Source organism: Ptychodera flava, chromosome 20 (genome assembly GCF_041260155.1).
Source record: "Ptychodera flava strain L36383 chromosome 20, AS_Pfla_20210202, whole genome shotgun sequence".
Taxonomy (NCBI): Eukaryota; Metazoa; Hemichordata; class Enteropneusta; family Ptychoderidae; genus Ptychodera; species Ptychodera flava.
The window spans coordinates 32,460,918-32,477,129 of NC_091947.1; the positions used below are offsets into that span (position 1 = coordinate 32,460,918).

Consider the following 16,212-nt stretch of genomic DNA (forward strand, 5'->3'; position numbering starts at 1 on the left):
AAATGTCATACAGCGTTAAGTGTGAAGAGGCATGTAATAAAAATATTATTGCCCAAATACATGGATTTATGTGCTCTCGCAGCACGAGACAATTTGCCATCCTGGCGTCTAGCAAATTTGTCACCCGCTCTCGGGCACATAAACCAATGTATTCAGGCAATAAAGTGTAATATCACGCTATGTTCGATATTTTTGCGATATATGGAAAGACAAGTACTTGCTGTACCTGTGTTGTATATGTTCCCTATAATGCCTAATAATCCAGTTCGCCATAAAGCGATTACTAAATTTACATTTCTTTTTGAAATTTTTATAGTTCCACCTTCAAATTACAAGATGCCATCAGTGATATGGACGCCTATCAACAACTTGATGATAACATATTGACTTTGATCCTACACTCATATTCAAACGACAGTTTGAAGGAGGCACGACAAATCCTTGAAAGGGTGCAAAAAAGAGATATTTATAAGTGTGTGGACAGAATACCTGTGAAGGAGGATAAAGATCCCGAGCAAGAGGTAACATGTACTGCAGAAAGTTAAGCCCACAGTTGACTGCAATATCGATGTTTTATTATTTAATCAATAGATCAATTTCTTTGGTACTAACATGGGATAATATTAAGAAAATATTTCGGTAGCGCTGTATACACAATGTTTTGGGTACAAAGAGCTATTGTACACGTGTTACGCACTTAGCGACTTCTGATATATGGACTACTGTACCTGAATCAGGCAATTTGATAAGCTTATGATGCTTTTGTTAGATAACAAAGCCAGTTCAAAGTGTTTTTGCAGAGCCTTAAATATTTTATTTTAATGCGCACAGGATACTATAAGGGAAGATATCGTTCAGTGTGAAGCCAATGAGGGGCACCTGAAAGCTGATGACCTTCTAGTACAGGTAAGAGAGACTGCATGCCAATACTTTATATCTGTAGAGATTGTGGATGTGGAAAATTGTTTATATTCTTTAGAAATTCCATAAGTATTGCCTTAGTGAGTGTAGAAGAATTGCTGTTTTTTGTCCGACTTGCACCAGTGATTTTCGACTGTATTGACGATTGTTTATCGACATGGCACTGTCAAGGCATGTAAGCATTTAACCACGGCATTTTAAAATCCTAACTTACACAAACAGGATCTTCATATCTTGATTAAAAGCATTCTACGATTGCAGATTTCAACCGATGAGAAGACACAAAAACATAAAATACACATAACTTGAGACAAGACTAAACAGACGAACAACAATTACGGCATCTTCAACACTAGCCTTACTAATCTATTTTTAGGTCCATGCTAAATCAAAAAATAGAAATTCTAATGACACTGTTGATGAGGAAATCAGTCAACCGTTGACCATAACCCCCCCCCCCCCCAAAACGTGCAAGTGAATGACGAAGTAACTGCTTAGGGTTCCGAAACAAGTGGCAAAGGATCACAGAGTCTCAGACATAACCGATCCAGGTCCGTGTCGCCATGGCTAAAATAGCCGACACATAACCAATACAATACACTATACAAAAATCACTGAACTGATAAACAATCAGACCATACCACAAAACGTTAAAACAAAAAAACGCTAACATAATTAAGTAGTCTATGTGAATAGCCACCACCCAACATTGCACTATTAGTAATAATATGAGTTTATTTTTCTTTTGTATATTTGATAGATTCTAGTTTGCTTCCAAACCACACCCATCACTTTGACATTCGGTAGGATTGTTTGTAACATACACAATTAGGACCTGCTATGTTTTTAATCTCAACGTTTCTTTTATAACACACAGATCATTAAAATTGACTATGGAATGAAGGACAAAAATCCTGTTGATCGCGTGCTTTTCTTCAGCAAAGAAGATCCTGATAAGCCAAAACCCATACGGCAAGATGAGGTAGGGTCCCAAAGTTGAAGTATGAAACATATTCAGTATGATACTTTGTTAAATTTATTACATACTTTTACATAGACGCTCATACACTACACTTGTATTGAATTATATAAAGACATTTATGAACTTTTTCGGTCCTGTGAACCTCGTCCGGCCCGTAATCGGCAACGTGAACAACATTCTTTTGCACCATCAATGAGAAATATGTAGTTCACATGTCCTGTGTAAATGTGCAAATTTGCTTCTACCTTAATGCACAGTCTAAGAATCTCTTTGAGTAGATTTAGCAATGTTGACATTAATTTGAGTGACAAAATATAATGACCATGATTTTCCTCCCATGGATATAGATTGGACAAACTTAGGCCGACTTAAAAGCATATGTTGCCAATATTATCATTGAACACATGAGTTTACTTTTCCACGCGGCAGAAGAAATTTACATGCTCACGCCAGGGAACGAGTACTTTCTGTCCGGCCTCATCAATTATATGAATCAGCTGGACAGTGTAAAGTTGTGAGATGTAATAATTTTTTTAACAAAGCACTTAGATGCTTAGATTTTACTTGAAGTATGACTAACTTCCGTTTACTCTGGCAGATATATAGTCACTAAAGAATACCCTCTTTATCCAATGCGCATTTTATAGGTGTCTCACCTTCTTCCAAAAACATTTCAAGAACGTCAGGTGTTTATTTTCGTAAAAAATGCCTCCAAGAGATACAGAGACAGAGCAAAAAAGTGTGTAGCCGAATGGAGAAAGAAGACTTCCTGGGTACAACAAAAAGTGGTAAGTTTATTTGTTTGATCCTTGCCTGACATGGTACACAGCAATTATTGCAAATTATATTATAGCTTTGTCAATACCAGTGAATTTTGTGACGTCATATCCATACATTATTACTGATAATGTATTCCATTATTCAGCATTGCGGTCCCACAGCGAGCAAGTTTTTCTTTTGAAAACGAAAAAAGGACTGCGCATTTCAAAGGAGGGAAAGTATCGGATAAACCATGTAATACACAAAACTATAAATCTTGATAATGGTGCACAATATTGATAATAATGTCTTACTGTACGATTTATCACATTTTTGAGTCCTCACGCATGCACTTGTCGTCTGTCTGGCTGGCGCTCAGCATGCAGTCCCCGTCCGATACGCTGGTTGTACTACTACGTTTGTTTACAACATGGTTCGCTTCGTTGCCGTATAGGTGAAACAGATCTCAGTACGTTTGCAAACTCCAAGACGATACTGGTTTGACACATGGCATATTATGTATGTCAGTGGCCATGTAACTATGCAAGCGTGAAAGGCTACTCGAAGCAGCCGTAAAACGGGCCAACAACGGCAGCTTGCTGTCATCAACCTTGACCGGAAGTGTCTACGGAAATTACTACGGAGCCATTCAAAGTCTCGGTCCAAGGTCAGCTACTACCAACAATCATGACGACCGTGGACTCTCCGTTGATCTAACATCTCGGCCACCTAATTCTGATGCACTGACTGTAATCGGAGACAACTTTCATTCATCGTTTCTTTCTCCTTGTCTGTGGTTTTACCTTACCTTGTTCTCGATATCGCGACGGTACGGAAAACCTGTACCTTTCAAGCACCCGTTTAGGTCAAGTTTTCTCGTTCGCCGAAATAAAATAGCTCTTCTCAAGAAGCCATCGAAAATTAAATTTATAGACACCATTATTATTGAAAATAAACATTAGGATAACAATGTTGAACTCTGTTGATATCGTTTGCAATGAATGCTGTACTACTAGCGACATAATAATGATCGTATTGATCAGCTGATACCATATGCAGCTCGCTGATCATGCTGATGTCGATGCATGAATATTCCGTTTTCTTCATCTCTAGTATTTCACCGTGTCGGCTTTTTGAATGGCATGATATTTAAAGGTGATGTTTCAAGTTTTATATAGACGGTAGGGATGCAGTTCCTTTTAATTTCCTTCGAAAATATATCGTTTTTCAATTCAAAATTGAACCGTGAAAGTGTTGGTCATTTTTTGTGCTGAACGTGCGTGTTCAGTGCAGTGCAGTGGAGTGCATGTGATGTGTGCAGAGTCAGGACGCTCACTGGCTTCAAACTCAGTTTAATTTCCTTTTTTATTCGTTTTCTACAACTACAAATTCACTGGCATAGCCAAAACTATAAATAATAGCAATAATGCACACCCTCCCGGCCCATAATGGACTCAAGCAAACTTTGCACTCCATAATGTACTCGGCTCGTGCAAAGTTTGCTTTCGTCCATTATGGGCCTGGAGGGGGTGCATTATTCTAAAATAAATCGATAAGCAGGGAAAAGTTATTTACATTCTGGTTAACAATGATACATGTACACTTGCACACTTAGGCTGTATTTTTCTCTGCGAAAGCAGTTCCCGGCCGTAAGAGGAACCAACATTGTTGTTGTTGCATGCATCGCACAAATCATGCCGCATTACCGAGATCATGGATAACCACTGGTACACCATTAAAGGATATAGTCGTCGGAACTGCGCCTGTGCGAGTTTCTTGTTTACAAACAATGTACTTCGTGCACGATATCAATATGCACCTCATCATCAGAGCTGCAACATTTAATTATACGATGATAGATTATGACAGACATGTTTTAACTGTCTTTAATCACCATTGTGCCTTGGATACATTGTTGCTATGGGTCGTATGGGTCCCATACGACCTTTGAGCGCAGTTCCGACGACTATATCCCATTAAGTACAGATATTCAATAATAACATGCGCCATGCTTGAATGCGCCGCATGCATTTTAAGTGTGTCATTAGGCCATATTTATTGAATTATAAGGCCAATTAAAATAAGTGAGCTAAAATATTTAATGTAAATTTGCTGAAAGATGTAGATATAACCATCAAATGAAAGTGCATGCAAAAGTTTGATAATGGTCGTTCGCCACTCAAATACAATTGCCTCAATCGAAATATGTATGCTCCTAAAACATCGTAATCAGACTGCATGCACAAATTCACAGAAACAATAAAGTCTAATCAATTGAAACACATGGCATGGAATATTTTCAATGTTTTATAGTCTTTTTATTTGTAATATGACTAGTGTTTGAAAACGACAATAAAACTTTAACTCCAAAGCGTACAGAGGCCTCACACATTGAACGTCTTGTGCCCCATTGGTAACAAGCTGATGACGTCGTGGGCCACATAACCATAATTTGATTTAAATTAACCTAACAAGTTTCACCTTGACAACATCGGTATATAAAAATGATCAAATCACATATTTACATCGTAAATCAGGATTTTTTTAGATAATTGTGAATCAAAATCGATGAACTGTATAACAATGATGTGAAAGTGAATATGCCGTTCGATGATAAAAATGATTCTACTGTAAACGAACTTTCGTCTAACAAGGAAAAAAGTATATGATTGTCATTTGCAAATAAACCAAAAATAATTTAGACGAAAAACTATGCATCAAAGGCATGTAATGAAATATTATGAGCGACTGTGTCCCCTCGAGATAGGAGACCATTTGCCTTCGTGACGTCGGGCCAATGCCCTCTGGTACATAGCCCCTTGTTTGCCCTAAAATATATATTCTGTCACAAATTAATGTTGCTGTAAAACTGTAAACGACTGTTGGATAAAATGCTAGAAGCCCAGAATATCTGAACAGCTCACGGGCATTATGCATTGACAATAACGTGTCAGATCAAATGAGCGACTTTAGATTTCAAAACCTTTCATTAGGGGCCCAAGCCTAACGGCTGGGCCCATATTGGTTTTGTTGGAGTTCAATATTCGTCTGCAGCTTTTTTCTCTTTCCGTAAATATTTTGCTCACCTAGAACTCAAAAACTTCTAGACGTTAACTTCTCAAACTTGCAGAGCTAATAGGTACATATGAGTATTCGTGCACCTGACTCTAAAAATTTCGATTGGTCACATGACCTGGCGGCCATGTTGGATTTTTCAAAAACCTTAAAATGGCTATTCCTGATGACCAAGGGGCTAGTCGATTTAAAATCTTTTGTATAGAAAGCGTGAGGTCTTTAAAATTCAAAAATAAAATTGCGTGCGGTCACGTGACCTTGGCCGTCATATTTGATTTTTGAAAAATAACAATTTTATCTTCAAAAATCTTTTTCTCCAGATACAACCCACCGATTGAACATACATTTTACACGAATCATCCCTGGCGTCAGCTCTTCCATGTTTGTGAAGGACATAGGATGGTCACGTGATTTGACCACCATGTTTGATTTTGCGAAAATCCAAATTTAATCTTCAAAAAATCTTCTTCTCTAGAACCAACACATCGATTGAACTGAAATTTTACTCATATCATCCTTAGTGTGAGCACTTTCAATTTTGCAAAAGGCATTTGATTCGGTCCCTTGGTTTGGCCGACATATTGGATTTTGCGAAAATCCAAATTTTGTCTTTAAAAATCTTTTACTCCAGAACCAACACACACCGATTGAACTGATATTTTACTTGTGTCATCCTTAGTGTGAGCAGTTTCAAGTTTGCGACAGACATTTAGAACGGTTACATAGTTTGACGGTCATGTTGGTTTTTGTGAAAACCCTACAATTACCAGCGAAACCTACAATAACCATAATATCATGATCAGATTTCTGTTTTGCAAGAACCAAAAGACCATTTACAACTCAAATTTTGCATATAGTATCATCATTGAAAGCACCTGAAACCATGGCAACCGCTTCGGCAACGCCATCGCTGCTTGCAGTTTTAATTTTTATTGTTTCTTTTAAATCAGAAGACATCGAAAATTTAGTATGAATTTTATTAAAACCAGCAGAATTAGAAATTCGATATAAATCACATAAAAATGTTTATTTACATCATTTGGATGTTTGCAGGGCACAGATATTCCAACAGTAAAATCCATGTCAGAAGGTAGTGAAAGCAGAATCCGTGAAACCAAGGTTGGTGTTACATCTGAAAGTCAGCAAAATAACAGACTTGTCATTACATTGCGTACATGTGTTTGTAGATCCACAGTATCGTGACTAATCTGCGTGAATCAATTGAGAAATTTGCTTATTAAAATACATATTACTTTTGTACGTTCTTGACTCACTCGATACTTATGTTACTGAGGATCTTTAAAATGTTGTATAGAATGACATGTATGTAATTCTTTTGCAATAGCTTTACTAGTCATCAATCATTTGCTTTAAACTTAGGTATTCCAAGACCCAATTCATGGATCCATCGAACTAGACCCTGTGTATATGAAGGTCATAGACACACCAGAATTCCAACGCCTACGGAATCTCAAACATTTAGGAGCTGTTAACTTCGTTTATCCTGGTGCAATTCATACCAGATTTGAACACAGTATCGGGTAAGTAATAAATGCCCTCTCCCACAAACAGAGCAAAATGACCAGAAGTGGTTTAGTTAAAATGCAGGGATATAAATGTTTTTTGTTTTCAAAATCATGAATCATTTGCTGCTGGTTTCGATACCATTTTCCATTAAATTTCCATGTACTTCTGTTCGACTTCCTTATCAGGAGAATAATTTAAATTATCTTTAATTAGTAAGTGTGGTATAATTTCCAATTATTCTCGTCATTATTCAGTGACTCCAATCATTTTTAAAATCCATCTTACCTGTAAGTTTGCTATGGGTATCAATTAAAGAGTGAGATAAGATTTGAAATCATACTGATAATGTTTGGCAAAAGTCCTAGACGATGACCAGTTTGCCAAGTTTATATTCTGTTGTAATAAAGCACTCTTGATGTGTTGGATTGTAAAGTGCCTGTTGACATTGTACAATGTTCGAAATATCTATCATCTATAACTACCCCAACTAAAACTGTCATTAGCCATGTAGCAATTATGGTAGAGGAAACTGGTTTTCCAGACACATGAGTCATGAACGAAAACCGCCTATATTTGACGCAAAGAACAGATATTAAAATAGTGTACAACAAAAATTTCCCCTATATTTGAAACGCAAGCAAAGTAGACACCTTCCACTGCTATGCTCGTTTGTACGTCTTCGCCAGAACCTTCGGAAGTAAAACTGCTGATCCCCATAATCAAGCACTTTTCAGTTGGCTCTTTAGCTGAAGAACAAGCTTTGAGAAAATGCAGGACTTAATCTAAATTACACTTGGGCTGTTGTGGCTCAGGAATGAATTCCCCTTCATAAATTGGACGACAAGAGGAAGACTAGCTTCTTTATATCCCTCTAGTGGTGGATGAATGATGAAATGGCTTGCCTACAAACATCGATAGTTCATCACTGTTGGAATGCACGATCAAGCTGATGCACTAGAGATTAAATCAGAACAGGGAGAGGTGCTGAATGACGATCTCCCCAGTGTCTTTTGCATTAATGATGTCAGCGACATAACCTTGGACACCCGTTCCGATTTGCCTCTTGCTTTGAGTACCTCTAACCATTCACCACACTGGTCCATTGTTAATGAGTGAAAATATTGAAGCAAAACTTTTCGTGCACTGTCAGAGAAGTGGCGAGGGGACACTCTTTTCAATAATCTCATCCTGTTACTCTATTCCCAGCACAAACTCAGCCAAGATTTATCTACAATACAGATGGTAAATACATGAATGGGCTAACACAACTCGTATCAAATCTGTGATCTTATTATGCATGAGAAACACTGCTGATAGAAATTTGTCGGATCTGTAAAGGTTCACATTACAATGTAATTTGTATTTGCCGCATAAGCTTAGCTGTTATCTCAGGTTGAGACAGCTCGTTCGAGAAGACTCAGTTAAGGTGTTCATAGGTTTGAAATATTTGTATTTGTAATACTGATGAATCTATCACTTCAGGATTTAGCGTATCAGCCTGGACAAATTCTACTGACAACCTTTTGTATGGTATCAGAACCTTGTTATTTACGACATGTTGTTTGTTAGAAAATGCAAACATTAACTTAGAAAACAAATAATCGACATACTAAAATATTTTGATCACTGTTTGTTTTGAGTCAAGGTATAAGACGTACATTGAACAAAAATATATAACAAAGCATGTGTTCTTTGGAAACATACACAAAGTAGGGCAAGTCGTTCAAAACAGTTGTTTAAAGTACAGCAAGTCATTCAAAACAATTGTTGACTTACCTGATTTTAAAACGAGCTTGCCCGTTGAAGAGAATATGAATGATTAAACCTGGCCAATGTGTATTAGGCCAAGTCTGTGATAATAAGACGGCCATTAACTTATTGTGACTTACCAACACCAGATGAGTAGGGTGGATTTTAGCAAACGATAGCTATTGCAGCGTTATTACAGTCCATGCGAACCATTAATTTTGACAATGGCCCGCCTGGTCACTTTTGTCCATAGAACGTGTCATATAGCTCTGAGACTGGTTCGGCATCTCGATGAAACACAGCCACACCTAGGAATAACTAAAGAAGAGATTTTCTGTGTATCATTGGCGGCACTTTGTCATGATCTAGGTAAATGGTATTTTATTAATGTGAACCAAAACAAGATTTTAAACAAAACAAGCTATCAATGAGTACCCAGAGGTGTGCATAAACAGTTCCCAGGACATAAAAATGGATGTAAGGAAATATTTTCGCAGATGTTCTGCAAAGTATCGCCTACATCTAGCAGCCTCTCCCCTTTCCTTACCCAAAAACCTCCATTTACATATATACCTCGGCTTCAACCTGCACACTATTCCCTCCTATTCAAATTACAAACGTTACATTTACCAACTTTGACCTCCTAGCACAAATAAATTATGATTTTAGCTACTATAGACTTGGGATGGGTATCCGTCCGGCGTCCGGCGTCAGTATGATGTATGTATGTATGTATGTATGTATGTATGTATGTATGTATGTCCGTTTGTGAGGCGTCCGTCCACTTAAATATCTTGAGAACCGCAGTACTTACTGATTTGATATTTGTTGTGTAGATAGAAAATATGATTATTAGAAATTTTTTTTTTAATTTTTTGATATTCTTGAAAATATGCAAATTAGTGCCAAAAAAGTGATTTTGGTAAAAAATCTTCATCTTCATAACCGCTGGTCAGACAGCTTTGTTATTTGGTATACAGGTCCCTAGGGATAACCCAACTTAGATTTGTTCAAATTGTGAAGAAATATGCAAATCAGTATTTTTAAGGATTTTTTCGGTCATTTTTGGTGGAAACTTTATTTCATCAAAACCGCTCGTCTGACAGCTTTGATATTTGGTATACAGGTTCCTGCAGATAAACTAACTATGATACAGTGAATATATGATGAAATCTGCAATTTTGTATTTTTGGTGCAATTTTAGCCATTTTTGGTCAAAAATTGTGTTTCTCAAAAACAACTTGTCTGATGTCTTTGATATTTGGTATACAGGTTTCTAAGAGTTGTCTTAGTGTGATATATTGAAATTGGATGACATTTTTGCCATTTTTGGTTAAAATATTTTTCTCAAAAGTTACTCATCTTATAGCTTTGATATTTGGTATCAAAGATATCCACCTTCTTCATCAATACATGTTAAAAAAAGTTATTCTCTACATAACACAGCACAGCTCTGTCGACTGTTGGGTCGCTTGTTTTTTTCAAAACCGCTGGTCAGACAGCTTTAATATCTGGTTTACAGGTCGCTAGGATGACCTTAGTGAGAGAATTTCATACAGTCAGGAAATACTTAATTTTGTATCCATGTCTATAGTAGCTTCAGGGACTTTGACCCCATGTTTATGATCCCGATGGTACACAATCTCTTATTCATAATTGCAAACATTTTCAGCTGGCAGTAATATCCAATACCTTTAGCCGGTTGTCAGGACCACTGAATATGCCTACATTTACAACAAAGTATCCAAAGACAGTGACAGAAACAGTGGAAATATATTGGCTGGTAGGAATCATTGTGAAATTATTTTTTTATCGAGAGTCTCCCATAAAGAAAAGTGAACGAAATTGGAATCGTCAGTAGCTTTATTCCACAGAAAATCGCTCTAATTTAATTATGTTTTTATACCTGAAGGCTGCAGACCATTCTCAAATGTATTTAACCAATGTTCTCGACTTCAACCAGAAGAAGACGGGAATTGGTCGGTAATTACACTCACTGATCTTGTACAATTTTACGTACCGAAATGTTGATTTAACAGGTCATATCTGTTTATATATGGAGGACTTTCTGTGTATTCTTATCGGCAGGGCTTGCAAGATCAAATTGCCTTTCAATAAGAGCATTGCATTGGTCTGTTAATTCAACGTTTTTGCAACATCCGGGCAGCATACATGATGGTTACTGGTATACACAGAGTTGATATTATCATCTTAAGCAACTAAAGTTGTCCATGATTTGTAATTAAAAAGGCTTACATAGAAGGCGGTGTGTGACGCTTATCTAAAATACACTATTTGAACAAAACAGGCAGTTTTGTTTATTCTGCATTAGGAGGAACTTGTAAAAAAGCTTAAAGGGGAACTTTACTGAGGGCTGCTGTGACATATTAGCTGTCTTCTGTGGTAACATCTAAAAGACATTATATTTTTCTGGTTTACTTTATAACAGCATAAATTGGGGTCTATTAAGATCTTTGACCACATGGTAAATACGTATGGCCTAGTAAAGGTTTTCAGAGACCATGGCTACAAACTCGAAGATCCTGATATTCATTTTGTCAAAGAAATGATATATGGACCGTTGAAGATCGGCACTTCCGGATACCATGAGGTACTTTTAGTACGCTAAATATACATTTTACGCATATGAACAAGTGATAGAGACAAGAAAATGTTCCAATCTGGAAAATGACAACGTCAAATAAACCCAATCTCATGTTATATATCTCTTAGTATATTGCTGCATTCGTATGACAAGCAACAAAGCTTTCTTGTACGTTTGCTACACATCATTTTAACGAAGAACAGCATATAAATTAACGATGGTAAAGTAAAGTTTGAATGATCATGTATTTCATAATTATCCTATATACCTCGTTACTTATTCTTAGCCATTGACATTTCTTAAGTAAGATATTATTGAGTGTTTCAGCATGAACCTACCGATACAAAGTCTTAAAATGCCCCACTTTAATTTTGTTGGTTTTCTAGGCAACTGACAATAAATACAAAGCAAAGTATAGGAGACGGTACTTCTTATATGAGGTAATTACAATTGTATAACTCTGTTTTGAACCATTCGTGCGTTCATTTTGAACGGGTCAAGGCAACAGGCAACGTTTTGCTTTACGTCATTTTAGGTACTGCACAGTCTATCACCAACAGTGTTAGGGTACTTTCAAACTCATTAACTTGAGAAATAGTACCGGTACACATAAAGCTGCAGGCCGAACGGGCACAGACCGGATAGTTTATATCATGGTTACCTAACCATGTGTATTTCCTGCGACTCTTCTTGTACTTTAGGCTAGTAAATTAGGTAGAGACAATTTTTCATAACGATGCATACATTTATTTCTTAACAATGGATCATCTTTCTCTTCAGATAGTGTCAAATTCCATCAATCAAATTGACGTCAACAAATGGGATCACTTGGCAAGGGATAGCTATCACCTTGGTGTGCCTTGCAGCTTCATACATGATCGCCTTCTCAAATTTACAAAGGTTCTCAAAGATAGGAAAGACCAACAGAAAACCCATATTGGCTTCAGAGACAAGGTGAGTTCCTCACATTTTTTGCTCTAATGGATTTATAAAATAATATGTATGATTTTCCAAAGCAGAATTTCGTGTTTTATGTATTGTATACGTGTCTTGCCACTAGTTTATCAGTACACGCCGAATACCTGTGTATGTAGTTAAGATGATATGGCACAGGAACAGTGTAGTAGGATAGATAAAAACGTTATTTCGCAGTTACCTGAATTGGGTCACCAGGTGATTATCTTGTTCTGCCTCATTACTTATCCATTACAATATTTCTTTAGCATGCCTTATTTATCTAATTCAAACTTGATAAGTACTTCAGTTTGCTATTGTACACATAAATGTACGTGGAATTGACTTGTTTGATAATGCAACAGTGCACTGACACGGCCTCAAGGCGATCACATTGTCTTATTTTTCTAAAGTCATTCCCTTACGACTTCCAGTCAATCTTTTCCTCCGAATAATTTTGTATCTTCAATGGCGATTCATTCATATATGTCCATCAAAGCAGTGGGTTTCCTTTAATTTCTCTAGCTGGTCTTTAAGTTATCACATATATGTTTTAACGCTATTTTAGGACGAGCAATATAGTTTTAACAAGATGTACATGTACGTGTACATCAGTTTGCGATATGATACGATAAACATCAGAACATTAGTTTACGATACGGTACGCTAAAAGCAGAGTGTTCTAAATGATGACACAAATTACTTCAAGTACATTATTATTACTTTGTACTTGAATAATCTTTATACGGAAGGGACATATGCGGTCAAGTAAATTTTGTCCGAGCATGTAATCCAACAACAACTTTAGCTTTTGTGCAGTTTGTTTTCTCGCTGTTTATACCTAGCTTAATCTGCACGAAATACTATTGTCATCTTGTTTCTGAAATGGCCGATTTAACCGAAAATGTACAAACAAATCATCATCAATAATCACTAGTTACATTCATCATACTATCAATTACCGATGGGGGTTGATTCACGTCCTTAGATTTCTTTTGTACGCTTGCTTTTTTTCTGTATTTTTCAGGAAGCATCAAGTGTACTCGAAATGTTTCATACGAAGTACAAACTCTTTCGTATGGCGCGTTATCATCCTGTTACCATTGGCATGGAAGCTATGTATGTTTTTTTCAAATATTTCCTTTCCGTGTTCAGCCTATTCCTTAGGATGCCTGGCAACATACGAATTTGGCCGCCAAACCATGCGACCTATTGATATGGATGTTGCAACGTGCAAGGAAAAAGATGGTCCAATGTTATGTTATGAGCAATAAACTCTCATGGACCCGATATTTTTACATTGAATGGATATGATTATTGAACTGTCTTTGATGTCAAACTTTAAACCTTGCACCTTAGCCAATTACTCTAAAATATCGTTATACCCGGGTTCTCTCGGTGGAAAAGACGTTAGAAGGCTGGTATCTAATTTTGCAAATATAAATCTTTGACTCATGACATCAATATTCTATCTTTATATCCTGATAATCAAAGTATTTAAAAGCCTATAAACTTTGTGATTTACCGAATGAAATTTTCAAATCTTCGATGATTCGTTTGGGTGACATCGTAAGTCTATGGTCCCTCGTCATACGATATTATGGATAAAATTCATTTTTTGTATTCTCATTTAGTGTTTTGTTTTTTTGTTTTTTTGAACTTCAAGGATCGCCGATGCGTTAAGTGCTGCAGTAGACCACATAAAGTTAACCAAGTCGGATGGGTAAGTCTTAAAACACACTGTATACATATAAATAATGTCTGAAATTAACTATGATACATTTAAATAGACGATTATGTTATTCAATTGTAGATTCTGTATGCAAGAACCACCTTGGTATAGTTTTGCATTTTTTAAGAAACTCAAGGTGACTTTTACGCCACCGCATTGAAAATTAAAATGCAAACGAAACTTACGGTATATGACCATTCGTTTGCAAGATGCTTGCATTCTTTTAACCTACTTTGCAAACCAGATTGTTTTACATCAGGTTAGAAGTTATAAATTAAATGTTTTTAAACATTGGAACAGCTTTATCCGCTGAATGTAGAAAACAATATGTGTTTGTCGTGCGCCAGGCGTTGAGTTTGAATGTTAATAGATATCGCAGTAACAATTTTATCATAAATATACGTGATGGTGAACTGCTTTACAGGTCCACCGTTTCGATACCAGATGCCGTCACAGATATGTATGCCTATCGACAACTTGATGACAACATCTTGACTTTGATCTTGCATTCATATTCCAACGAAAACTTGAAGGAGTCACGACAAATCCTTGAAAGGATGCAGAGGAGAGACATCTATAAGTGTATCAAACGAATACCGGTGAAGAGAGGTGCCAATGAACACGAGGTAACACACATTGAATATATACCAATTGGCTTTTTGAGTTCGTGCTCTGTTATAAGGCGTTGCCCTACACCATATTATTAAAATCAAGGTAGGGGACGTTTCGACCCTTGCCCGTAGGTTAAATGTCCTTTTCTGCGGTACTGTCTCTCCAGAATGCATGGCGACAAGTACCGGGAAGTTTATAATCTAATGATCGCTATCTTTTACTCAAGTTTTAGTGACTTGGTTTCTACCAAAGTGGAATCACTAGAAACGAATTAATGTGACCATAATTACCTCTAATATAAATGATATCAGCCTGTTTATTTCACTTAAAATTGTGTGTTATTATGTTGTTCGACAGCATACACCATTAAAATGAAATAATGTGGTCATGTTGATTAATGAGAACCACAATGTGATGCAAATCATTTAGAGTACATGTTGAACACAGGATACTGCAGCCATATTTCTAATTCCAGGATATATACAAGAAAGAAGGTAGAGTAAAGACCTATTGCCTGGTCATGAGGGCTGTAGCGCCAGTTTGTTTCCCCGAGGCGAGGTGTTTCTGGTAAAGCATTGCCACGAGGGGTAATGAACGGGCGCTATAGCCAGAATAAAGACCACATTCATGTTGTTTTGTGTTGTAGTTTTTAATGTGTTTTGATATTATGCACTGCAACATGTACAATCCATTTTGACATGTTTACTTGTGGCGTTTTCTCCATAGCGGTAACAGTAGTACCAATATCTTCACAAAAATATCCTAAACATACTTAGCAACACCCTTAGTTGCACTTGAATTTTTTCGTTAATGAGCTGGTCAAGTTCCTACGCTATTGAAATGGAAAATCTTGCTGTTTAAGTCGCTCATGCCAGTCACTCATTACGTTCTAGTCACTCGCCATCGTTTCAAAGCTGGAGATGACGTTTTTGCAAATTTGGTAAAAAACTTTCCCCAGAGAAAGTCTTACAAAAATACCCTCTGACGTCACTTTTGTCGATTCAGTGGAGACTAGACATAGCTATTTTCTTGTCACGTGATTTATTCTGGCGAGTCACAGCACGGAGTGAGCATGTGGTGTGTTATGACTTTAAAGGTTATATGCGCCTCGAAAATAAAAGACTGAAACTTTTGTTCAAACTTTCCTCAAAGAATATTTCAAACGTTCCCTTTCAAAGAGTCGAGAATAAAAATCGGGGGTCATCATGCAAATTTTGGTTTAACCGAAACAAATTAAACAAGATTTACCGATATTTGAAATTCAAAATAGCTGCCGGTTCCATGTTAAGTCTATGG

At 36.8% G+C, this 16,212-nt stretch overlaps 1 protein-coding gene across 2 annotated transcripts in view; it reads left to right on the forward strand.

Moving 5' to 3' along the window:
- The window catches only part of LOC139120687 (uncharacterized), a 45,801-nt gene that overhangs the window by 23,923 nt on the left and 5,666 nt on the right, over positions 1–16,212 (forward strand). For both annotated transcript variants that reach the window (XM_070685218.1, XM_070685217.1), the window contains exons 11-24: positions 317–521; positions 832–906; positions 1,799–1,903; positions 2,551–2,691; positions 6,791–6,856; positions 7,118–7,278; positions 9,267–9,382; positions 10,926–10,996; positions 11,463–11,624; positions 12,005–12,058; positions 12,399–12,572; positions 13,600–13,691; positions 14,239–14,295; positions 14,729–14,930. In XM_070685218.1, the coding sequence (XP_070541319.1) occupies positions 317–521; positions 832–906; positions 1,799–1,903; positions 2,551–2,691; positions 6,791–6,856; positions 7,118–7,278; positions 9,267–9,382; positions 10,926–10,996; positions 11,463–11,624; positions 12,005–12,058; positions 12,399–12,572; positions 13,600–13,691; positions 14,239–14,295; positions 14,729–14,930 (1,681 nt within the window). The remainder of the gene's footprint in view (positions 1–316; positions 522–831; positions 907–1,798; positions 1,904–2,550; positions 2,692–6,790; positions 6,857–7,117; positions 7,279–9,266; positions 9,383–10,925; positions 10,997–11,462; positions 11,625–12,004; positions 12,059–12,398; positions 12,573–13,599; positions 13,692–14,238; positions 14,296–14,728; positions 14,931–16,212) is intronic.